General features: G+C 40.5%; 1 protein-coding gene across 4 annotated transcripts in view; it reads left to right on the forward strand.

The window, feature by feature from the left end:
• The window catches only part of mcf2l2 (MCF.2 cell line derived transforming sequence-like 2), a 99,666-nt gene that overhangs the window by 34,032 nt on the left and 40,168 nt on the right, over positions 1-25,466 (forward strand). For all 4 annotated transcript variants that reach the window (XM_038303047.1, XM_038303070.1, XM_038303061.1 and 1 more), the window contains 13 exons: positions 49-163; positions 571-661; positions 1,826-1,939; positions 4,767-4,883; positions 10,016-10,165; positions 11,411-11,535; positions 11,762-11,876; positions 13,599-13,718; positions 16,265-16,456; positions 18,665-18,856; positions 18,942-19,128; positions 19,275-19,378; positions 23,545-23,633. In XM_038303047.1, the coding sequence (XP_038158975.1) occupies positions 49-163; positions 571-661; positions 1,826-1,939; positions 4,767-4,883; positions 10,016-10,165; positions 11,411-11,535; positions 11,762-11,876; positions 13,599-13,718; positions 16,265-16,456; positions 18,665-18,856; positions 18,942-19,128; positions 19,275-19,378; positions 23,545-23,633 (1,711 nt within the window). The remainder of the gene's footprint in view (positions 1-48; positions 164-570; positions 662-1,825; positions 1,940-4,766; positions 4,884-10,015; positions 10,166-11,410; positions 11,536-11,761; positions 11,877-13,598; positions 13,719-16,264; positions 16,457-18,664; positions 18,857-18,941; positions 19,129-19,274; positions 19,379-23,544; positions 23,634-25,466) is intronic.

Below are 25,466 nucleotides of genomic sequence, written 5' to 3' on the forward strand. Positions count from 1 at the left end.
TCTTGAAATGAAGGCAGTAAATATAAGCTGGCATTCTTTGTGCTGCAGGAGGGAGAGGGAAGGATGGAGCCCCCATCATCACTTTCCCGGAGTACTCAGGCTTTAGTGAAGTACCAGAGGAAGATTTCCTGAATGTCGTTACCTACCTGACCAGTATCCCCAGGTATGTATGGAAACACATGAAAAAAGGAAGCAAACAAATAAAGCTTTTGACTTTCAGTCTGTCTTCACAGATTCCGAGGTTTTACTCTGAATTTCTACAGCAGAAATTATTGGGATTGAAACAAAAACACTCAGAATCATAAAACATCTGCAGCATTGTCCGGCAGATGTTGAAGGACCTCAGCAGCCTCAGAAAACAGAGACGCTCTTGTCCTTCCTCTAGAGGGCATCCGTGTTATTTTAGTCCAGTCCAGTTTATTGTCCAAGGGTCCCCATAAGTATTTATAATCTGTGGACCGAAATGCTTGTTTTCCTTGTAATGCTAAAGATCATTTCTTTTTGCTCTCAGTTTGCAGCGTTTTGATAAAATAATAACACTTTACTTTCCGATGCTTCCCTTGTCCCCAGCTTGGATGCTGCAAGCATCGGCTTCATCATCATCATTGATCGGAGGAAGGATAAATGGAGTTCAGTGAAGGCCTCTCTGTCCCGGATCGCCGTGAGTTCTCCAAATAAGTCACCTTAAATTTCTCTGTGGCAGCAGTTGCATTTCCAGACAGATTTACTGATTTCATTTTCCGTTAAAATGGGGTCAAATGTTGAAGAAAAGAAAGAAAGTGCGATAAACAACTAGAAAAGCACTCAGAGACGTAAACCTCCACCAAGTATCTGGTTTTCCTGACAAATTGAGATTCCCACCTTAAGTTATTTCCTGTATTCACAGAATCTTTGCAAAAATTTCCAGATCCAGATGTTGAATCGGATCATCACCAAAACATAATCTATTACGCCAGTGATATTGCAGACCTTCTCTGGAGATTTTAGCAAAATCTCTCCATAAAATTTTAGATATTTTCAAAAAAACAGATCAGCAGGCAAAAACCAACACAGATAAAAACATGACCTCCTTGGCAGAAATAAAAATAATGGATTAAACTGTCAGAGACGTCGATAGAGAGTCAATTTTAGGACATCCTCGGGTTTCTGGAAAAAAAGGAAACTGAAATCAGTAAAAAATCAATAAAAAATGGAAAATTGTACCAGGAACCAACAGGAACCATTGGGAACCATCCGGAAGCATCATGCTTAAGATGTGTTATGTGATGCCTGCTTTTAAAAACTTCTTTTAGTTCTTTCTTCCTTCTAATTCCTTTGATCTTTTTCCTGAGGCATTAGGATGTCCTAAAGTTTCCACCACACTTAAGGCTTATTTATTAGAATTTAATAAGGAAAACAAGTTTCTGATTAAAAGAGAAAGCCAAAAGTAAATGAAAGGTAACTTCAGCCACAGAGATGTTCTCTGCTTTCGGCCAATGAATGTGGACGTAGTTTTCTTCATTGTCACTGACGCAGACTGGCCTGTTTCATCCCTAAAGAGAAATGAAGAAAGACGGGAACATTCCCTGATGAAGTCAGAAACCATGAAGCGTCTCTGAGGAATTAAATACAATAAAAGTTCTGTCACTTTGATTTCATTTAACTCATCAGGTGTCTTTTTTGTTCATGTTCCTAAATTTTGCACAAACCTAATTATTAAAAGGCAGGAAAAGATGTAACAGCTCTGGGAACTTCCTTTAAAGCAGAGATTAAAGGTGTTATTCTTGCTTTTTTAGGTTCTTCCTCAGCACAGCGATCGCTGACCGGTGTCTTGTTGTTTCTTTAGGGTGCGTTTCCAGGAAACCTTCAGCTGGTGCTGGTGCTGAGGCCATCCAGATTCTTTCAGAGGACAATAGCAGATATTGGAATAAAACTCCACAAAGATGACTTCAAAATGAAGGTACAGAGGAGCCGCTTTCAGTCAACGAATGATTTACTATTAGGCTAAAAACTTTCCATCAACTTTCATACTTAGAGCAAAGATTCTCTGCTATAACCTTAAACAGTTGCAGATTTTTCTTTAAAATGTTTCATTTTTTACCTAAAATAGATGAATGGCTGCATTTTTCTATTTCTGTCAGGACTTTAAAGAAACTCTATTATAAACATTTGTTCCAAAGTTGGCCAGAACTTTTCCAAAATTATTTTTCCACCTCAAAAAACTGAATCACTGAAAAGTAGTATCTATTGTAAGGCTCCCTCTAAATATGACCCATTTTAATCTAAATGTACCGTTAGGAAATATATCAACAAAATAAACAGAAAATAAGCGGAAAAAAATGTCTAAAAACAAAATCACAAAAGCAATAAACCTTTATAATCCCATTTCCTGGTAGCAGGCAATACATCAGTGTAGAAAGGTTAGCGCTGCCAAATATTCTCCTGTTGGGAAGGAAGCTTCAATAGATCTTGGTTCTGGTCAGACGGAGTCCTGCGCCTCTTCTTCCTGAGGGCTAACAGTGGAAAAACTAAACACCTGAAAACATCCTGAAATATACTTAACAAAGAGAAACTAAGGGTTAATGATAGCATCACCGGGGAAGCCCATTGGCTAACGGGATTTTAATGGATAACATTTCCTGAAGAGCTACGGTGACTTCCACTTTTACACTCTCAACCTATGAACATTGAAGAAGCAGTAAATATGCCTTCTGCTTAAGAGCTAAAACTTATTCAAGAAAAAAGATTTTAAAAAGTCTTGTAACCTTTTAAGTTATTTAAGACTTTATGTTCTGGAGGAGTGAGAATCTTCACCAACACACAGAAAAGCAAGAACATTCTGCTTTTCTTCTACAGCTAAAGGAACCAAAACAGATAAAAGCTGGACCAGATTTAACTTTAAAAAGATAAATCTGGACAGACAATGAAAAAAGATGCAATGAAACCAGCAGCCGATAAACATATAACATGGATATAACATAATGTCAAGCAGAAAACATAGAACTAGACATGTCAGAGAGAACATTAGTAGCTTCAACTCTGTACTTGCTAATCCTATGACTCATGATAGTCTTAATTCATTCAGATTCAGATTATTTTTTTCTTAAAAAACATTGATATTTATATAATATTGATATAAATTGGTATCAATCAGCTCAATGTTTAAATTACAGACTTTTTCAGTCTTGGAAGTTTAAAGATAATAAACTTCATAGTAGAACGCTGGACTCTGTTATGAACTTTTAATGCTGCTGTGATATTTTATCAGCAGATTATGAAAATATGATTAACTTGAACTGCAAGTTGTTTGTTAATTAAAAGGTCATTTAAAATCGAGGGAAATATCAATTGAATGTTAAGAGGGGCAACAGTGGCGACGGGTGCAGCAGTCTGCCCTGCAAACTGTTGCTGGTTCAAGCCCCAGCTCGGCTTTCAGTGTCAATTTGTCCTCGGGCAAGACACTTCACCAGCATTGCCTACTGTGGTGGTCAGATGGTGGCGCCAGCGTACGGCAGCCTGGCGTCTATCAGTGAGCCCCAGGGTAGCTGTGGCTACAATGCAGCTCACCACCATCAGTTTATGAATGAATGATTTAATGTAAAGTTCCTGAATTTAAAAGTGCTATAAAAGTTACAGACAATTTACCATTTAGTTGAATAATTATTATAACTCTAATCCACTTACTCACCAGGATTCTTGGTCTTTTCCATCCAAAGTTAGACTCCTGGACCGGCTGGTTTAGACTGTGGCTATCAGCAGAGTTAATAATCACCAACCAAAGAAAACTGCTCATTCAAATGTTACCAAGAGGAAAGTGAGTCTGAACTCAGTGATAAATCATTCGTTGCACAATAAACATAAACTACTACGGGTTAAAATTATGTCTTTATTTCTAACAATCAAGGATTATGGGAAACTTTAACATCCATGCAAAAACTGCACAAGAAAATAAACATGAGGTAGATTAAAAGAATAATTTGGAAGGAAGCAAAAAGTTTCTAAAAGTGCGTTTAAACGGCTCTCGATTATTTTACAATGGTTAATGGTTCACATTAACTATACAGCATTGTAGCACGTCGGCTAGCCTACGTACATCTAAAACCCAGCTAGGGGAGCTTTATTAAGGCAACGAGCCATAAAATGGCCGCCCCCCTACCATGGTCAAAGGAGGTGGAGTAACAGCGCTGAAAGAAGCGTTATGGCTAAATTTAACCCCACAAATCTCAGGACAATAGGTTTTGAAAACTCAGAAAATAGCTGCCCCTACAATGCAGTCGCACGAGGCGTAAGACGTCTTACAATTCTCTCAGTTCACTTCTAACACGCTAATTTCAGCACAAAAGGAAACAGGAAATCAAAATGAACGCAATAGCAGGTGGTCACACGACATTCATTCATACCATAAGTTCTGGTAGATTAAAGGAACCCGACACCCGCCTAAGCTAAGCCTCGCCTAAGCTAAGCACCTTGACTGAGCATCCGATGGGATATTGAGAGGGTTTTACTGAGTCGGCTCTGGGTGGAAGAAGGGGGGGGGGGCTCTAAAACTTAATGGTAACTTATGGCTTAGTCAAAAAAACAACAAAAAACACGCTGCAACGCCGGCTTCTCACAACGAGGATCCCTGTTGGGTCGTTGCAGGACAGTTGGTTAACCAATGGCTGCGTCTGCACGTGTCCGTCTTAAAGAGACGTGTCCTGAATTTGGCTGACCGTGTTTGCCCTAAAGACTATTATCCTTCCAGCAGTGTTTGTGTCACAGTATAGGTTATAATCCTTCTCTTTTAGGTGGTTATGCTGAACTCCCTGGCAGATCTTCATGGGTATGTGGATAAAAGTCAACTGACCCAGGAATTTGGAGGTAGTCTGGAATACTCTCACAGCCAGTGGATCCACCACAGAACTGTGAGTCAGAACTGATTGGTAACACTGAGCTAAGGACACTTTGTCATGACTCTGAACTTTCTGCTTCTGTTTAAGTTTTCTTTTTTACTGTTATACTTTGAATCATGTCTTTCTGTGTTTTCTAGTTTATTGGTTTTATTTCCATTTGTTTTATTCTAGTTATTTTGCATTGTTTGATGTCTTAGGTATTGTTTGCCCTCTGCTGCCCTCTTGTGTCAGTCTCTTTTCTCCTAGCTCCCTTCTAGACTCCTCTGTCCACACCTGCTCCCAATCTGCTGATTAGCCTGCTCTTTGTTCAGTCTCCCCTTTACTTACCTCATGTTCAGTCACTGTTTGCTGGATCCCTGTTGTTGTTTTGTGCTTTTGTTTTGCTCCGTCATTTCCTGGCTCCTCATGTCTGTTTTCAGTATTTTAGATTTTTTGATTTTTGACCTGACAAGCTTAGCCTTTAAGGAATACTGTCAGTTTCTTTACTTTTATTACCGTATGAAACAAAAAAAGCCCCCTAATCATTCCTGAAAATGTTTGTATTTTCATGCAATTGACAGATACATGAAGGTTCTTCTTTTGGTTCCACTCATGAAATCCAAGATGGCTGCCGATAAGGCACATTGAGCTGTAAATAAATCTGGAATATCATCAAATGTTATGAAAAGAACTTGAAATCCAAAGTTTATGTTGAGTTCTTGAGTAAGTAAAGTTATGGGATCAAGTTTTATCTTTTGGGACGTTTTCAGCACTTTCCAATGTCTAATCCTAATCACCAGCAGTACTGCGTAGATTGACATCATTATTATTATTAAATAACCAAATAAGGAAACTGCAGCTAAGTTTGCAGAAGACATGATGAAGAGAAAAAGTCAAACAAGCAAGAAAACTGAAGGTTATAGTTATAAAATAAATGATGATCTCACAAAGAGAAGTTAGGAGATTATAAGAAAATCAAGAATCATAAAAAAGAAGATGAACATTAAAGACAGAAAATGTAAAATAAAGAAACAACTGAATGTAAAGCAGGACAGGTGGAAGTTCTGCTCATCAGAACTGGATCAATTTAAATAAACTGATGATCACAGTTCAGATGTCATAACTATATTTTCTCTATTTTATTGGATAAATTAAATTTAAAATTTCTCTCTAGAAATTAAATTTCAACTGATCCATTGTTTATTTTATTTATTTTTTTACAGTGTCCTGTCTGGCAATGTGGCAATAAGAATAATTGTCTAGTTTAGTTTAGTTTAGTTTATTTAGGATCCCCATTAGCTGTAGCAAGCTACAGCTATTCTTCCTGGGGTCCAACAACAAAACATGAAATAAAAAAAAAATTACAAATGAAATAAAATTATGTGGACATTAAAACAACATTTCCCATAATCTATACATATACATATATACATACACACATATACAGATACATATATACATATACATATATACCCATATACATAAACAGAAACAATCCAAACTAATCAAAACAAACTACAAAGCACAGCAAGTGAAGAAGACAGTCCTAATCATGTTTTACCTCTATATTTAATAAATGTTCTTTCAATGATTTTTTAAATTTCCTTAAATCAGTTATCAGTTTAATGTAATTCGGCAGTAAATTCCATGCTTTCATACCTCTATACATAACAGTTCTTTTTAGGGCATTTGACTTTACTTTAGGCAAACTAAAGTTTCCTTCAGTCGCATGCCTAGTCCTGTATTCGTGATTTTCTGAACTAAAAGTAAGGTTTGTAAATAACATATAAGGTGTTTTTAATACAGATATGTTTCTAATCATAACAGTCAATGAGTATGAAAGTCTGTCTTTAACCAACAACCAGTTTAATTTTTTATGCATTGTTATGATATTTGTCCTTAAATCACACTTCAATATTATTCGGGCAGCTCTATTTTGTACATGTTGTAGTTTATTTAGCATCTCTCCTGGGGCATTTGACCAGACGACTGGGCAGTAATCCATATGAGAAAAAATCAATGATTGGATTATCATTTTAAGAATATGTGGGGACATAAAGGTTGCATGTCTTCTTATGACTGTGATTCCTCTACCCATCTTTGCAATCATGTTATTAATATGTTTTCTCCATAATAACGTGTTATCCACCGTCACTCCCAGAAGCTTGGACTCATGCACATTCCTTATCGAGACGTTATTGATATTAATATTCAATATATGATTACTGTTTACGTTGTAATTTGACCTCACAATCATGCTGTTAGTTTTTGCTGTATTCAATACCAGCTTATTTGCTTTCACCCATTTATCCACTCCCACTAGTTCGTTATTCATAATAATTTCTAATTCATTATTTGTTCTTGCTGATGTATATATAGTGGAATCATCTGCATACATAATTATTTTAGTTCTTTTGAGTATGTATGGTAAGTCATTAGTAAATATTGAAAATAATAAAGGACCCAGGCAGCTCCCTTGAGGTACACCACATGTTACAGTTTGTTTTTCAGAAAATGCACCATTAAAATATACCGTTTGTGACCGGTTAGTTAAATAACTGTAAAACCAAGTAAGTGCAGATTGTTCAAAACCATAGCAGGAAAGTTTTTCTAATAGCAGATCGTGGTCAATTAAATCAAAAGCAGCTGAAAAATCTAGAAACACAACTCCCACCATATCTTTCATTTCAATACTCCTAAGCCAGTCATCAGACATACTAATTAGTGCTGTTGCTGTAGAATGAGCCTTTCTATAAGCATGTTGAGAGTGACAAATTATGTTATTAATCGACAGATAATTATTAATTTGTTCATATACTATGGTCTCTGTTATTTTTCCTAACACAGGTAGTAGACTTATCGGACGACTATTTGACCTGGAAAAGGGCAGTTTCTTATTTTTCTGTAATGGGATTATTTTGGCTGTTTTCCAGGCTTGTGGACACACTGAAGACATAAAACTTAAATTAATAATGTGAGTAATTACAGGAGCGATTTCATCAGCAACCAATTTGAGAAGTCTGACATCCAGTTCATCAACACCCGGTGGTTTATCTTTGCACTTTTTCAGGCAATCCTTTACCCTCTGCAAGTTAACCATTTCTAATTTAAACTTGGACCTTTTCCCTTTCATTATTTCATTTCTTATTAATAAGTGAGATATTTCATTACTTAGGTTAGGCATATTTTCTCTTAGTTTTGCTATTTTACTAATGAAATAATTATTTAAATAATTAGCAATTTCTCTAGATCCAGTTATGAAGCCATCATTTGTCTCAAGGAATAATGGATGCGTTCTATTTTTCCTACCTGTCAAATCATTAACTATCTTCCACATTTTTTTGCAATCATTCCCCGCCTTCTTTACTCTATCTTCATAATAATTCTTTTTTTTCTTTTTATTTAGCTTGGTCACAGCGTTTCTTGTTTTCCTATAGAGGCACCAGTCTTCCTTATTCCCAGTTATAATTGCAGTTTTTTTCATTTGTTCTCTCATTTTCATAGCTTCTTTCATTTCTTTGTCCAGCCAGGGTGTTTTCGATGTTCTGACGGTAAACCTTCTCAAAGGTGCATGTTTCTCAATCACAGGTAGAAATAAATCATCAAACTTTGACAGTGCAAGCTCAGGATTTCTTTCAGTCAACACTTTAGACCAACATATTTCTCTCACATTGTCAACAAAAGAATAAGGATTGAAAGATGCATATGATCTCTTAAAAATTATTGTAGGTCCTTGCCTATCTACCTTATTGTTTTTTTCTACTATAATCAGATTATGGTCACTGCTTCCAATTGGGACCGATGATATCTTGTTAACTGTTTCTGGAGAGTTTGTAAAAATGTGATCAATACATGTAGCTGTTTTAGTACCATCTTGTTTTACACATATTCTTGTTGGCTTATTCATAATTTGATCAAATCCACCTGCATTAGCTCCAATTTGTATCTTATTCTTCAGTGGACAGTTATGAGCAAACCAGTCAATGTTAAAATCTCCAAGTAAATAGACATCCAGACTCACATTCATATTAGCTAACATTTCACAGATTGTGTCAAGATATTCATTGTTAGAACTTGGAGGTCTGTAACAGTAGCCTACTACTATAGGCTTTCTGTGAGGAAAATAAACTTGTAACCATAATATTTCAATATTATATTTCATCATGTCAGTACACATTTTTACAGGTAAATGATCTTGAATGTAAAAAGCTACTCCACCACCATATTTATTTCTATCGTTTCTATAAATGTTGTAACCCTTTATATGTAATTCACTATCTTCAAAGGAGGAGTCTAAATGAGTCTCAGAAATAGCAAGTATCTTTAGCTTATGTTCTTCTAACAATTCAGCTATATCATTTGTTTTGTTTCTTAGACTGTTTATATTTATATGTGCAATAGTTAGTCCACTTTTTAGTCGCTTGTGTTGGGATGTCATTGCCATATATTTTAAGAAGCAGTCCTGTAAGCATATTTCCGTTTATTTATCCTATCTTGGGGTGCTGGTACGAGGTCGGATTATCAGTTTGTCGTGTCTGAGGTAAGCTATTTCACCCTTCTCACGTGCAGCTTTCAGTTTTGGCATGAGTTCCTTTCTTTTTAACCTTACAGCATCTGTGTAGTCCTCATTGATGAATATTCTAGTACCTTTCAGATTTTTTGCTCTCTGCATTACTGCAGTTTTGTCTTTGAAGTGCAAAAACTTTACCACAATGGATCTAGGTCTTTCCCTATCTGGTTCAGGTTTTCCTATGCGGTATGCTCGTTCAATATCAATCTCCCTTTGTAGTTGCAACTTCTGCTTTAGAATTTCTTTAACTTTTTCCTCTGATTCTACCCAAGATTCACCCGGGGTCTCAGGTATCCCATCAATGACCACATTATTTCTTCTCGATAAACCTTCCAGGTACTCTTGTTTATCCACAATTACCTGTAAGCTTTCACATATCTTGATTATGTCTGTCTGGATTGAATTACCATGATGCCAAAAAGAGCCCAACAGATTTAACTTTCACAGCAATCTCCCACTGAGTGGTGAAGACAGTGTGCAGAGGGTGGATGGCATTGTCCATAATGTCCAGCAGTGTCCTTGTCTCTACCACATGTCTCCCCTGTTGGAACAGCTGCAGAATGCTTTGAAATCACATGTTCTTGTTTTTCCTCAGGCTATAGAAAACTTTGCCCTGACTGTGAAGACTACAGCGCAGATGCTGCAGAGGTTTGGCACAGAGCTGGCAGAGACAGAGCTTCCCAATGACGTCCAGAGCACCAAAGACCTGCTTTCAGCGCACACTGAGAAACACAATAACCTGAAGGTAAGGGAGAGCTGTCAACCATCCTTCTTTATAGCATAGCAGGAGTGCAAGCAGAAGAATAAGGGAGGTTAACATGCAGGGAGATGCCTGCCTGAGTAACATGAAGTAACAGGTACAGAACCTGCAGCTTTATTGTCTCCAGACTTCAGCAAAATGTTGTCAAATCTGATCTTCAGAGGATTTTTTGGGTCTTTTTTCTGATTTCTGTATCAGAGTTCAGGGTTAGCAAAAGCTTAAGGAGAAGAAGTCATCAATGGAAAGCAGAAAACACGATCTATGGCCAGGGAGGGAAAAGACGCCTTTCTCACCTGTGCAACTTCTAATATTAATGAATAAAGTTCAAGCATCACAGAGACCGGTCACTGTGTGAGTGGGATGACACAGAGAGCAGAATGTATCCAGGTGAAACCATCAGTCAATGAGCAGCTCAGCAGGGAACCTTTGCATTTATAAAGTGCAGCAGTGATCAGAATGTAAACAGTGTGGGAGAGACGTGGTGCAAAAGGCATGGGGGGGGGGTGGCCTAGTGGTCAGGGCATAGAGCTTGAATCCTGAGGTTCTGAGTTTGAGTCCCACTCCCACAGACTGCCACTCTGAGTCCCTGAGCCAGACCCTTAACCCCACACTGCTCCCCGGGCGCCACACTGTGGCAGCCCACTGCTCCCCAAGGGGAGGGGTTAAATGCAGAGAATTCATTTCGTTGCGCTGTGCTTGTGACAGCAGGATGACAATAAAGTTGAATTCTATTCTTCTATTGATGGAGAAGGCTCAGAGCAGTGCAAAATAAATAAATAGATTTGGTGCAGAAATGCAGTAGAAACACTGAGTTGAGTTCTATTTAAAGGGATTTGAAAATTCACCATAAAGTGCAAATATGATGTTTATGATAAATATGATATCAATGAAATTTGAGCCATATTTTACTAAGACCAAACCGGGGAAGATCAAAAAATTGTTGAGTAAAGTAATTTCATCTTCAGACTCCTTCTCTAAATGAGTTTTCTGACCTTTTCCTCGGGTCAGAGCTTTGCTCATGTAGAACAGTCAACAAATCCTGCTACCAAACAGTTGTTTACAGACTGACTTAGGTTAGACTCCAGATAAATGAGTCTGGCTTTTTAAAAATCTACAATAAACAGGGATTTACCCTCCATTTACACCCAGTTCTCACTTATTCCAGGTCCAGGTGTAAAATGTTTTATAAACTGCTCTTATTGATGCTTTGAATTCTTTCTTCTAAAACAGGAAGAACTGAAACTAGCTTTAAGACAAGGCAACACCTTGTTTGCCTGCATCAAGGATCAGGCGGCAAAGTCAGAGGATCACAGACTCAACCCTGATGAGTTGGAGAACCAAACCACGGTAGAAAGGTAACTCAGAAAAGTTTTATTTCTCAAAATAAGAGGCTTTTCCCTTCATCTGAGCAGGTTGTCTTATTTCAGGTGCATAGTATATAATAAGCCTGTTTTAAGGGCAAATGTACTTATTCCATTGACATCCTATTTACCTGCTCAAATTAAGGGCAGGTGTACAAATATAGCAAGTTATTAGTTGTTTTTAGATCAGTATTTGAAGTGCAGGGCCCTTGTTTTCTAGGCTGCTGGCCCAGCTCGATGAGACGGAGAACGCATTTGAACAGTTCTGGTCTAAGCATCATCTGAAGCTGGAGCAGTGCCTGCAGCTGCGCCACTTTGAACACGACTTCAGAGAGGTATAAGCTCTGTTAGCATGGTAGCCTTCATTCCTGCACACTCATGGGACACATTCAGATGGGGATAATGTCCCCCCCCATGCATGAAGCTGGTGCTGAACTGGACAGCTCCTTCAGTGACAGACTGCTGCACCTTAAATGCACCAGGGAGCGTTATCACAGATCCTTCCTCCCAGCAGATGGAAGACTCTAGAACCACCACTGTTCCCAGTAACCTCAACCAGTTCTGATTCTGCTCAGTTTCTACCTCAGTCAGTTAAATAACCTGCTGCTGTCATTCTGCACATCTCTGATGTTGCTGCTATTTTCAAATTACTGTAAAAATGTCCACAGCTATTTATTGGTTATTTTTTGAAAAGGTCCACCGTTTAATATTGTTAAAACACTTTACAGTACAGTATTTTATTTATTTATTTTTTTAACTCTATTATGTTAGTTTTTATACATTTTTCTAGGTCCACATTTGTATGACCATTTTTTCTGTAATTTTTTTTGCTGCTGAAAACACCAGAATTTCCCAATTCTGGGACAATAAGGAGTTTCTATTCTATTCACACTTTTTCTTTCTTTTACTGAAAAATATATTTAGAATAGCCTTTTTATTTGCTCTTTAACAACTAAAATTTTTTGATGAGCAAACTGACTCCTATGCTCTACTTAAGCATCTATAAACCTGTAGCCTATTTTCCCTGATTGTATTTTGTGTCAGAAGTCAAACCTCTTCAAAATATAAAAAAAAATAAATCGGAACAGTCCAGGATATCAGGAACTACGGTAGACTAAAAACTCGCTCTCTCCTCTGGGCCAAGACAGGACCAGAGGAAACTCAGTGGATAAGAAGCAGAACATGATCAGGAAAACAGGAACTCGATGAAGCACTAAAATATTCTCTCACCACAAAACGAGAACCTGATCTATGACATCATCAATGATCTCAAAGTCAATCATCTGGCCCTGATAGCTGGACTGAGCCATATAAAAAGAAGCAGGAGCAGGTGGATTAGATGAATGGTAACTGGAAACCAGAGTTAGGCAGGTGAAAGAAAAGAGCATTAGGATTTGACAGGTTTGGAGTCTCTGGGATGGAAGAGTTGGTGAGATCCTTGGTGTCCGTATTTCCCGTGGGGCAGGAGAGCAATATCAGGGTAGGACTGTAAAGATGGCGGCGGAGGCTCAGTCCAGAGACAACAGATGCGCAGGAGCTCAGCTGCGGTAAACTGGATTAACCCAGGAAGGATAAGAGGCAGCATGAAGATCCAGATTATTATGGTCCAGGTTAAAATCTGTAGAGGCCACATTATTGGCAGCAGAAATAAAAATATTATGAATATAAAGTATATTCTAAGGGTTAAAGCCCCTCTGATACTGTTTAAGTGTCTGAGTCTATCAGCAGATTCAACATGGCGGACACTCACCTGCAGCATAGACAGACCCCGCCCATCGAGGCGTCTAGATTATAATGTCTATAGGCGTAACCACACTATAGTGCCCTATAGGGGGGGTCTGGGCAGACGTTGGAATGCTTGGAAGCCTTTCTCTACTATTTTTTTAAGGTAAAATGCAATTCTTTATATATAACATACAACATTTGTGGGTTGTTTATTTTAGAGTTTCATATAATTCTTGGTCTTATTGATCTTTTATGGGTTTTCTTTGTGCCTCTGTTTTAAGTATTGCTTGAGTAAAAATGAGACTTTTCTTTTTTGTGTTTTTTTTCTTCAGATTAAAGTGTCTCTGGATCACCTGATGGACTCTCTAAGAAATGTACCGGATGCTGGGGATTGTGTGGCCAGAGTGGAGCATCTGCTGAAAGAGATTAAAGCTCTTGAGGAAAACGCTCAGGTCTGTTAACCCACTCATGATAAGCATAATGGCCCCTTAAAGGCACATAATCTGGAGAAATTGCCCCCCACGCTTCCAGAAGCAGCTCCCACAGGTTGGATTGGTTGGATGGGCACTTCTTGCGTTCCATACGGTCAGGCTGCTCCCACAACAGCTCAATGGGGTTCAGATCTGGTGACTGCGCTGGCCACTCCATTACCCATAGAATACCAGCTGCCTGCTTCTGCTCTAAATAGTTCTGCACAATTTGGAGGTGTGTTTAGGGTCATTGTCCTGTTGTAGGATGAAATTGGCTCCAATCCAGCGCTGTCCACTGGGTATGGCATGGCATTGCAAAATGGAGTGATAGCCTTCCTTATTCAGAATCCCTTTTACCCAGTACAAATCTCCCACCTTACCAGCACCAAAGCAACCCCAGACCATCACATTACCTCCACCATGCTTAACAGATGGCGTCAGGCATTCTTCCAGCATCTTTTCATTTGTTCTGCGTCTCACAAACGTTCTTCTTTGTGATCCAAACACCTCAAACTTGGATTCATCCATCCACAACACTTTTTTCCAGTCTTCCTCTGTCCAATGTCTGTGTTCTTTTGCCCATCTTAATCTTTTCTCTTATTGGCCAGTCTCAGATATGGCTTTTTCTTTGCCTCTCTGCCCTGAAGCCCAGAATCCTGCAGCCGCCTTTTCACTGTAGATGTTGACACTGGTGTTTTGCGGGTACTATTTAATGAAGATGCCAGTTGGGGACCTGTGAGGCGTCTGTTTCTAAAACTAGAGACTCTAATGTACTTATCTTCTTGCTCAGTTGTGCAACGCGGCCTCCCACTTCTTTTTCTACTCTAGTTAGAGCCTGTTTGTGCTGTCCTCTGAAGGGAGTAGTACACACCGTTCTAGGAAATCTTCAATTTCTTAGCAATTTCTCACATGGAATAGCCTTCATTTCTAAGAACAAGAATAGACTGTGGAGTTTCAGATGAAAGTTCTCTTTTTCTGGCCATTTTGAGCGTTTAATTGACCCCACAAATGTGATGCTCCAGAAACTCAATCTGCTCAAAGGAAGGTCAGTTCTGTAGCTTCTGTAACGAGCTAAACTGTTTTCAGATGTGTGAACATGATTGCACAAGGGTTTTCTAATCATCAATTAGCCTTCTGAGCCAATGAGCAAACACATTGTACCATTAGAACACTGGAGTTGCTGGAAATTGGCCTCTATACACCTATGTAGATATTGCACCAAAAACCAGACATTTGCAGCTAGAATAGTCATTTACCACATTAGAAATGGATAGTGTATTTCTTAAAAGTTAAGACTAGTGATGGGCAAGTGAAGCCTCATGAAGCAATGAAGCTTTCCAACGCAAAGTGTTGAAAAAAGTTCATTACTCGATGCTTCATTCATCACTCACTAGTGACATCTGCTGGTGAAACTGTAACAGCCTTGTTACTCAGTTGGATCATACTTCCAAATATTAGGAAATGCAATATTGTCACAAAGTTTTCATCAAACTCATGTTTAGTAAGAGGAGAATCCTATTCAATTGTCATGTTTTAATGATTAAAATGATTTGTAGCCAATCTAATCCTTGACCATCAGTGGTGGTGTTAGGTTTTCTTTTATGTCATGGACTTATTAGACAATGAAGATATGTGTTACTTTAATGTATTGAGAACTGAGTGACTGTTGCTGCAGACTCTGTGTACTTTGAGCTTGAAACTTGCTTCCTTAAAGACAGAATTTGTTTAAAATCCTCTCTTCCTAGGAGTTCTAGTTCTGATTCTTAATATTAAGTTGCACATAGAGTTTGCCTCTTCTAATGGCTTTTAGTCTGGTTTTGATGTGTGATTCTGATGCATCTCCTGATTAAACAAAAGAAAATATAGAAATTTCTGGATTTTAGGTTTAATTGTTTTTATTTAGGAATAGGACTTTTTTCACAGTTTCAGGTTGTGATCTGTCATCTCATAATACTCCCACATATGAGAGGTTTTTCTCTTTTTTGACGGCTCCATTACAACCACTGCTGATGAAAACTGTTCTGCTGATACCAAACCACCTACTACAACCCACAAAGCAACAGGATTCATCGCGCTTTTATTTTGAAAACCGACACGCAAACTGAAGCAGTCACGTGATCAATGCAATGCGAGGCCTCGTTTGTTGCCAGTCACGTGGTTTTCAACAAGACAACACAGGCCTCGAAGCGGGGCTTCATTGACACGCCCCCTTATTACTCGGTACAAGCCTCGAAGCCTGGCTTCAGATAGCCCACCACTAGTTAAGACTAGTTTAAAGTTATCTTCATTGAAAAGTACAGAGCTTTTCATTCAAAAATAAGGACATTTCAAAGTGACCCCAAACTGTTGAACGGTAGTGTATATATTCTTTGGTTCTAAACCAAAGAATATGTAAATTGAAACATTTAAAGCTCACTTTATTCATAGGTCCAGCCTTTTGTGAAAACAAAGATAATATATTTTAATGATTAAATATTATTTAAAAAAGTGGATACTAATATTTCTGTCAAAACTTGTATTTTCCTCAGCCAACAGTGGAAAAGGCGCAGCTGCATGCCATGCACGGCGATCAGCTCATCCAAAGCAACCACTATGCGGTGGACTCCATCCGCCCTAAATGTGTGGAGCTCCGGAGAGTCTGTGATGACTTCAGCAACGAGGCCAGGAAGAAGTCGGATGTCTTGTCTAAATCCCTGCACATACATACAGGCGTTGAGAAGGTAACAACAGGAGGGGTTAAAGCAGATTGGAAAAATTTGACAGTTTGAAAATATAAAGCTGCTTTGCGTCCAGCTTTTCTTGGTTGGTTGCTTTAAATGGTTGAAATATTGATTTCCTGTAATTTTGCATTAAAAACAAGCAGCAGGACAAACCAGGTTTATTATGATGATTTTTTAACCAAACATCCTCCCTTCAGTAGCTCCACAGCAGCTCTGTGGTTAATAGAAAGTAGAAACCCATCTCTGCGTGCAGCGACACCTACTGGGTGAAATGCATGGCTGCATCTTTGTAGTCAGCTGACCAGTTGACCCCAGGTTTGACTCCTTCTGGATCATTTTATGTTCCAATTACTTATTAAATCCAAGAGGTCATTGTCCCTCTCCCTACACTGTTCCTTGTTGTCGTAGTGACATCTTTGTCCAATTAAATCCGATAAGGGTGGCTTGGCTGTTCAGACTGCCGTCACATTCCTGCTTTGGCACAGATTGGATTTGAAAAAGTCGGATTTTATGACAGACTGACGGCAGTTACCTCAGGTTGGTCAAATTTTGTCTGCAGTGTTAAAGTAGATTTTGAAAGCAGCTCTGGATCCTTAGGAAACTTCAATAAGCCGACGCCATCCTATAAAGGCTGAATGAAAAAGCAAAGGAAAAGCTGAATCTGATCCATGTAAACTCCATAAAACCCAATATTCCAGCTCTCAGCCGTTCTCCTGAATATGCCACTTTCTCCCTCAGTCACTGGATGGCGCTAGAGTCCTCTGAATGGCAGAAGTTTACGATTAAAAACTGTTTTATGGAGGCGCTCTTGAAATTATCACATTAATCTTTGATACTAAGGTTTTGGTCTACAATAAATAATATGAAATGTCAATAAAATGCCATCAGCACTTAAAACCTAACGTGTTTCTATGTATCGCTTTAGAAGTTTAGTCTGGTGAGTAAATTAGTTATTTTTTCTTATTAAATATACCTTGTGATGATCAAATGTTTGTGCCCTTCACTATGAACACAAATCACTGTCACTAAAACTCTGTAGTCTTTAGGCTTCTTAAATTTAATTTTGTTCAGCTCTCAGAACATTTCCATCCATAAAGTGCAGCAGTGATCAAATGTTCATTGATCTGGAAGTTCAGAGCATTAATATACGGTGCAAATGTGCATTATGTTGGTTTGGTGTTATCATTCCAACAAAGGTTAAAAACAATCCACTGGACTTTGTTTCAGAGTTTGAAGACGTTTCTCTTCCAATCCAGGAAGATTTTTCTATTTAAAATGTCTGAAATAACGTTCAGTTCCAGGTTTTATAGAGTTCACTAAAACAAGGCTTTGTGGGGGGATCCTTGATGATGTCACGTGCTCGGGACACGCAGCCCTGGGATGAAATGTCTTTAATGGAGGGAAGAGGAGCCCCCATGATCCTCTCTGCTTTTAGGCTTTTGATTAGCTCTCTGCAGAGAGAACCCCCCCCCCCCCCCCCCCCCCCCCCCCCCACCACCACCACCACCATGGACTGTTCTCCCTGCTGCCCTCTGGGAAGAGGCTTCACAGCATTCAATGCAGGACCAGCAGGTTCTGCAGCAGCTTCTTCCCCACCGCCATCACACTGATGAACTGCTGAGAAAACTCTAAATCTCAGACTCTGCATCTCACTGATGACACCAAACCAAATACTGCAGATTTGCAGCATATATATTAATGCTGTGAAGTTCCACATCGATGTGTTTGCTGCATCATGTTTTTTTCCCCAAAGTTTACATTTGACACTGCTGCACTTTAAGGAATGGAAATGTTCTGGAAACTGTAAAAACTCAAATTTCATTTTGTATAAGCTTTGTGTAAACAGCTGACAAACTTTGATATAGAATTAAACATTCCAACCTTTAATGTTCGAGAAAGTAAATGATGCTCGTAGTAAATGAGCTTCCTTTATTTATTTATTTATTTATTTATTTATTTATTTATTTATTTATTTATTTATTTATTTATTTATTATCATTCATCGCCCAAACCTGCTACTAATGAAGCAGAAGCCTGATAATAATTGGTGACAGGAGTTCAGTGAGAGTGTAGTTTGCTGCTTATCTGGCCTCCAGATTTTATCAGCAGCGTATTTATTACACTGGATAAATACTCAGGTCTAACATTCACCTGTAATCATGCATCCTAACCTGGCTGGGCTCTAAGCTGTTGGTATTTTCTGTCTAGATTAACCAGTGGTGTGAGTCAGGGATCTACCTGCTGGCTTCCCAAGCGGTGGATAAGTGTCAGTCCCAGGAAGGGGCAGAATCAGCTTTAATAGACATCCAACACTTTTTGGAGTCGGCAGAAAAGAACCAAGCGACAGAACTGAGGAACCTTCACAACCAGTATGAGAGCGTCCTATCAGAGGATATAAAGGTGCGCCTCACAGAACAATAACGTTGGTAAACTCATGATTTAAAGAATATTTTTTTTGCCATTTCATTTTGAGATCGGTTTGCAGGGCAATGTGCTCAGGGCCCTCAAACGGCTGGAAGATGTTCAGGAGATGATTGAAAAGAGACAAGTAAGCCTTAAGAGGCTATCAGCAAAACAGACGAGACCCATTCAGCCAGTTGCTCCACGGCCGGAGTCATCTCCTAAACGTCCCACACAGAAGAACCCCAGCAGGACACCGGTGGGCCAGCAGGGTGAGTATCTGACTCAAACATTCAGCATTATGGCTGGAAACTTATACAGACTCACTTTTATTTCTACTGCTTCACTTCAGCGACCTGAGCTAATTAAAAACTATCGGAATTGTTGATTTTATTTTGTTATTATGATTTTATTTCAGCCTTGGCTCGGAAGCTGTCTGATAACTCCAACAGCAGCAAACTGCCGGCTGAAGCTGATCCCAACAAGAAGAAGAACATAAGGAGAACCAAGGGAGGCATAAAGGTACTTTGAACTCTCACTCTTATTTTCCAGCAAACTTTATGCTCCCCACATTAAAACAACACAGAGTTGGTGACCAACTTTAATTCAAATGAACTGAACTGTTGAATGAATCTTTACAGGGACCTGAGATGACTTTACAGAAAAAGTAACAGGAAACAGGAAACTAGGCAGACTAGTTGTAAGAAAGTTTTCATGAGTGGTCAGAAAATCCATTTACTATCACCTCCCTTCTCCTGTTAACTATGAGTGCTAATATTTATTTACTTACTCTTAAAAGTATTCGCTCTAGGTACAGGTCTTATCTTAGTGATGCCCAGGAAGCTGTTTTACAGTTTTAGATGTTATGGTAGGAGGCTAGACTGTCAAGGTTACATCAACAAATGCTTCAGTTTGTGAGAAACTGTCTATCCTGTCAGTGGAAATCTTTCCCTGTTCTTCTTCAGCAGTTGTGGAAAACCTGTGACCCGAACAGGCAGGAATATTGGCAGCAGGGTATCTGCTCTCCCTTGCAGTGTCGGAATAAAATGTTGCCAGAGTTCTGATGAAAATTAAAAAGAGAGATCATATCTCTCCTATCCTGGCTTCTCTTCATTGGCTTCCTGTTAAATCCAGAATAGAATTTAAAATCCTCCTTCTCACATATAAAGCCTTAAATGGCCAAGCTCCATCTGATATCAGAGATCTGATTGTTCCTTATGTTCCTAACAGAGCACTCCGCTCTCAATCTGCAGGTTTACTAGTGGTTCCTAGAATTTCTAAAAGTAGAATGGGAGGCAGATCTTTTAGTTATCAGGCTCCTCTCCTGTGGAACCAACTACCAGTTTTAGTCCGTGAGGCAGACACCCTGTCTACTTTTAAGGCTAGGCTTAAAACTTTCCTTTTTGATAAAGCTTCTAGTTAGAGTGGCTCAGGTTATCCTGATCTATCTCTATAGTTCTGCTGCTATAGGCTTAGACTGCTGGAGGACATAGGGACCCCTTTTTCATCATTCTGCTTCATTCTATCTCTATTCTCCCACTCTGCAGAATATGCTAGTTGAATCTCTAACGTTCTGCTCTCTCTGCTTTTTCTCATAGTAGCTTCATCTGGTCTGTTCCTGTTTGGCTGTGACTCCATCCTGGAGAGAAATATCAGCTGTGCTGCTGCCATCAACACCTTTGTTTCTAGAAGTTGGAGCTTGGCCTGTTTTCCAGTGTAGTCCTGTTTCTCTGACTGTGACTAACTGGATGTGCTCTCTTCATCCTCTGACATGGGAGCTGGCTCGGAGCTCGTCTGCCTGGCTGTGTGTTTCCTGGACAGGGGCCGCCTGTGGAGCTGGTTGACAGTTGCCTTTTGTATCTATGCTTCTTTTTCTATGTCTGCTTCTGTCTCCTTGAACCCCAGTGGGCCTCAGCAGATGGCCGCTCACACTGAGCCTGGTTCTGCTGGAGGTTTCTTCCTGTTCAAAGGGAGTTTTTCCTCTCCACTGTTGCTACAAGCATGCATAGTGTGAGGGATTGCTGAAGAGTCAATGAGTCGATGCAATCAGCTGGTTTTCCTTAGATAGAAAACTTTGTATCAATTTGACTGTATGATCTGGTTGAACTGGAAAGTGCCTTGAGATGACATGATGTGAATTGGAGCTATAGAAATAAACTGAACTGAATTAAATTTGAAATATCACATCCATGTCTTTCAAGGATGAAGTCACAGTCAAACATGAACAGAACAGCCTCACGGACTAAAACTGGTAGTTGGTTCCACAGGAGAGGAGCCTGAGAACTAAAAGATCTGCCTCCCATTCTACTTTTAGAAATTCTAGGAACCACTAGTAAACCTGCAGATTGAGAGCAAAGTGCTCTGATAGGGTTATAAAGCTCCTGTAACACCTTGACCATTTAGGCTGAAACACACTGGCAAACATCGGCATACGGCAGGTACTTTGATTATGCTGTATGCCCGCATTTTCCAGCGTCTGTCATCAGTTCCAGGTCAGTTATCTGATGGTCGACATCCGTTCAGTGTCGGTTCCTCATCAGTCGTGGCGTCTAGCTGATCCTAAACCTCTGAGTAACTTCAGCGTAACTTATCCAGAACTTCTCTCCAACATATCAGCGTCTCTGCCGTGTTCCAGACGAGCGCTGAACGTGTTTCTAACTTCCAGCTACTGTATAATGGCGTATTGGCAGCGTTTTGGTATAAAGGGGGTTCACAGGAGGAAACCGTCAGTTCTCCTCCAGACTTCATCCCCATCATAGGGTGAGCCATAAGGTGAGTGATGGATCCTCCCTGCGTTCACGCCCACCACCAACACACTTCCTAGCAGACATGACGCTCAATCTGCTGACACCAATATTGCCCCTAGTGGCTAAAAGTTACAAAATGTTGCATGAAAAAGATTTTCTGAGCTAAACTTCTAATATTTAACACTAGAAATCCTACAGATATGAGAATATTCATCAGTCTCCAGTCCCCCCAACAGTACTTCACAGCTCATGAATTCCTTCTCATATGTAAAATGCCCCATTAGCGCTGTGGCTCGAGAACCAGTCCACCACCTTCGGTTTTAGCTCAAGCCTCTCCATTAAAGAGGGATTTACCTGAGAGCACAGGGGGAAATAAATCACATTTATAATTAAATATAACTAGGTCTAGGTCATCAGTGTCGCTAAAACCGGAACGATTTCAGCGATCAGACGATAACTGATCTGCACAATGAAAATAGCTGCATGAGCTGGAACGCTGTAGAAAGCAACAATATTTATACCATGATCTGACCTATTTACTAGGGGGAAACTATGACTCAAGTCAGCTGCAGCGGAGCAGCGGAGAGAGCATTGTGAGACTGCAGTAAAGTTGGCAATATATTCACAGATTCAGCTTTTCCCAATTAATACCTAAAATAATTAAAATAATTATTTCTACAAAACATATACCTCTCCGCTACCACAGCAAGGCAGACGGTGAGCTACAACCGTAGTTTCCTCAAAACGAGTCTTCTATCACGCTGGGAGAATTTCATTGGACCCTATGGGGAGCTCACTGCTCCACAAATGCTCCGTCTGCAATTTGCAAAATAACCAGAGATAAATATTCAAAAGCGTCACCAAGGAGAGGTGGAAATTCATTTTATGTGTATCTCATCTTATGTCTTTCATATCACATTGATTGGATTCAAAAATAATACTTTTTTTGAGGAATTTACCAAAGCCTAAATAAATGGCACCTCTATTTTATTATTAGAATAAGTATAAAATGAGCAATGATTACACTATAGATCACTGTGGTGCCTCCAAACTTGTAGGATACATTGATAACCTCATCTAGTTCAAACTACTACTCTTACTTTGGGAAAAGGTGCAAAGCTCTATTTTTTTAAAATATTTTTTCATTGTTATTATAAGCAGGCCAGGTGTTCATTCTCTGCAACAGGAACCACAGCACTGAGCGCTGTGTGCACTGCACAAAGTATACCAGTCGCAAATGCAGGAAGGACTCACCTTGGGTTTGTAGAAACTGCTAAATTGTAGCTTCATATGTAGAGCTTTTCCTTGGTGAAATAAATGTTACTGCTATACTGAAATCAGACTGTTTTTCATTCTCTAAGCTGAAATGTTGAATGACATGAAAAGGCGAGAACAGACAAAATACAATTATTCTCTACATTTCTTTCACATGGTGAGCTTTGCAATATAAATGAGTCTGTTGATGAATGGACAATATAAACAGGCTCTGCCTTGCCGTGTTGGAAAAGCTGGTTATGACCTGTTCTCAGCTCAGGAACTAGGACCCGTATGATATCTGGTTGTTCAATAGGTTTAAATAAAAGATTTAGATCTGACTTATCAAGATATTCCTGCAGAACGGTCTGATGTTGCAGAGGAAGGTAATGAAAAGTGGAGCATGCTCTAGTTCTGATGCCAGTTAGTTTCAGCCTTTATCCAGTCTCATGTAGAAGGTCTGGTCACATCACAGGTTATTAGCATTACAACAAGGACAGTTAGCAAGGTAGAGTGAATACACTAACTCAAAAGGGGGGGAAGGGGGGGGGGTTAGGGACTTCTGGGACTTCTAGTGTCTAGTTAGTTTGATAGTCTGGAAAAAATAGGAAATGACAACAAATTTTCATGTCTTATGAAATAAAAACATCCTGTAATCCGTAGATATTCGTTTGTTTATTTTCACAGATTGAAGTGATGCATGAGGAGAGCCAAGGAGGTTCGACGCATGTTGTGGTTTCAAATGAGAGGGAGGAGACTCTGTCCAATAGACGCAGGTACCAACACTGATGACCCCCCCATGAAACAAACTCCCCACGTCTTTGAGAAAAACTTAATCTTGGTTGCTTATCTTTGGATTTACACAAATTATAAGATACTTTTTTGGTACTAAACGTTTGCTGCTCCTCAGTGTAAACTATGTTTACCCCTAATTCATAAAACCAAATTATTAAATATGTTACAAATTACCTCTTCGTCTCTTTATAGGAGAAAACTTTCTCACAAGGTCTTCAATCAATGTTTTGCTAAATATTTTTATGCAATATGCCCACTTCTAAGTGTCAGCCATGTCTGGGCTTCAACATTTGTTCAGGATCCTGAAAAATACAGGATAAAAACATGATGTAAGGCCATGACACTGAGCTGCACTTTACTAGGGTCGGATTCATTTATATAATGGATTTAGAAGGTCGTGTTGTGGTTATAGTGCAGAAAATAATGAACAGACTGGACTCCGTTTGCAGATTTGCATTAGCCCCCGTGCTAAGATGGGTCCCAAAATGTGGACATGGTGGCGGCTGCTGAGGTTTACTGAAAACTATGTTTTCTAAACCTGAAAACAGGGAAACTCAGAGTTTTCCTCATCTTCTGTTTATGTTACCATAGTAACATCCTCCCAGAGCTAACCTGGTCAGCAGCAGGTTCATGTGCCCTCTGCTGAGGTCGCTAAGGCCGTGCCCTCTGCTGAGGTTGCTAAGGCCGTGCCCTCTGCTGAGGTTGCTAAGGCCGTGCCCTCTGCTGAGGTTGCTAAGGCCGTGCCCTCTGCTGAGGTCGCTACGGGTCGCTATGGCCATGCCCTCTGCTGAGGTCGCTAAGGCCGTGCCCTCTGCTGAGGTCGCTAAGGCCGTGCCCTCTGCTGAGGTCGCTACGGGTCGCTATGGCCATGCCCTCTGCTGAGGTCGCTAAGGCCGTGCCCTCTGCTGAGGTCGCTAAGGCCGTGCCCTCTGCTGAGGTCGCTAAGGCCGTGCCCTCTGCTGAGGTCGCTAAGGCCGTGCCCTCTGCAGAGGTCGCTATGGCCGTGCCCTCTGCTGAGGTCGCTATGGCCGTGCCCTCTGCTGAGGTCGCTAAGGCCGTGCCCTCTGCTGAGGTCGCTAAGGCCGTGCCCTCTGCTGAGGTCGCTAAGGCCGTGCCCTCTGCTGAGGTCGCTAAGGCCGTGCCCTCTGCTGAGGTCGCTATGGCCCTGCCCTCTGCAGAGGTCGCTAAGGCCGTGCCCTCTGCTGAGGTCGCTATGGCCGTGCCCTCTGCTGAGGTCGCTATGGCCGTGCCCTCTGCAGAGGTCGCTATGGCCGTGCCCTCTGCTGAGGTCGCTAAGGCCGTGCCCTCTGCTGAGGTCGCTAAGGCCGTGCCCTCTGCTGAGGTCGCTAAGGCCGTGCCCTCTGCAGAGGTCGCTAAGGCCGAGCCCTCTGCTGAGGTCGCTATGGCCGTGCCCTCTGCTGAGGTCGCTAAGGCCGTGCCCTCTGCTGAGGTCGCTATGGCCCTGCCCTCTGCAGAGGTCGCTAAGGCCGTGCCCTCTGCTGAGGTCGCTAAGGCCGTGCCCTCTGCAGAGGTCGCTATGGCCGTGCCCTCTGCTGAGGTCGCTATGGCCGTGCCCTCTGAAGAGGTCGCTAAGGCCGTGCCCTCTGCTGAGGTCGCTATGGCCGTGCCCTCTGCAGAGGTCGCTATGGCCGTGCCCTCTGCTGAGGTCGCTATGGCCGTGCCCTCTGCTGAGGTCGCTAAGGCCGTGCCCTCTGCTGAGGTCGCTAAGGCCGTGCCCTCTGCTGAGGTCGCTAAGGCAGTGCCCTCTGCTGAGGTCGCTAAGGCAGTGCCCTCTGCTGAGGTCGCTAAGGCAG

The sequence above is a fragment of the Cyprinodon tularosa genome, unplaced genomic scaffold, assembly GCF_016077235.1.
Source record: "Cyprinodon tularosa strain WSP-4 unplaced genomic scaffold, ASM1607723v1 ctg1133, whole genome shotgun sequence".
NCBI classification, from domain to species: Eukaryota; Metazoa; Chordata; class Actinopteri; order Cyprinodontiformes; family Cyprinodontidae; genus Cyprinodon; species Cyprinodon tularosa.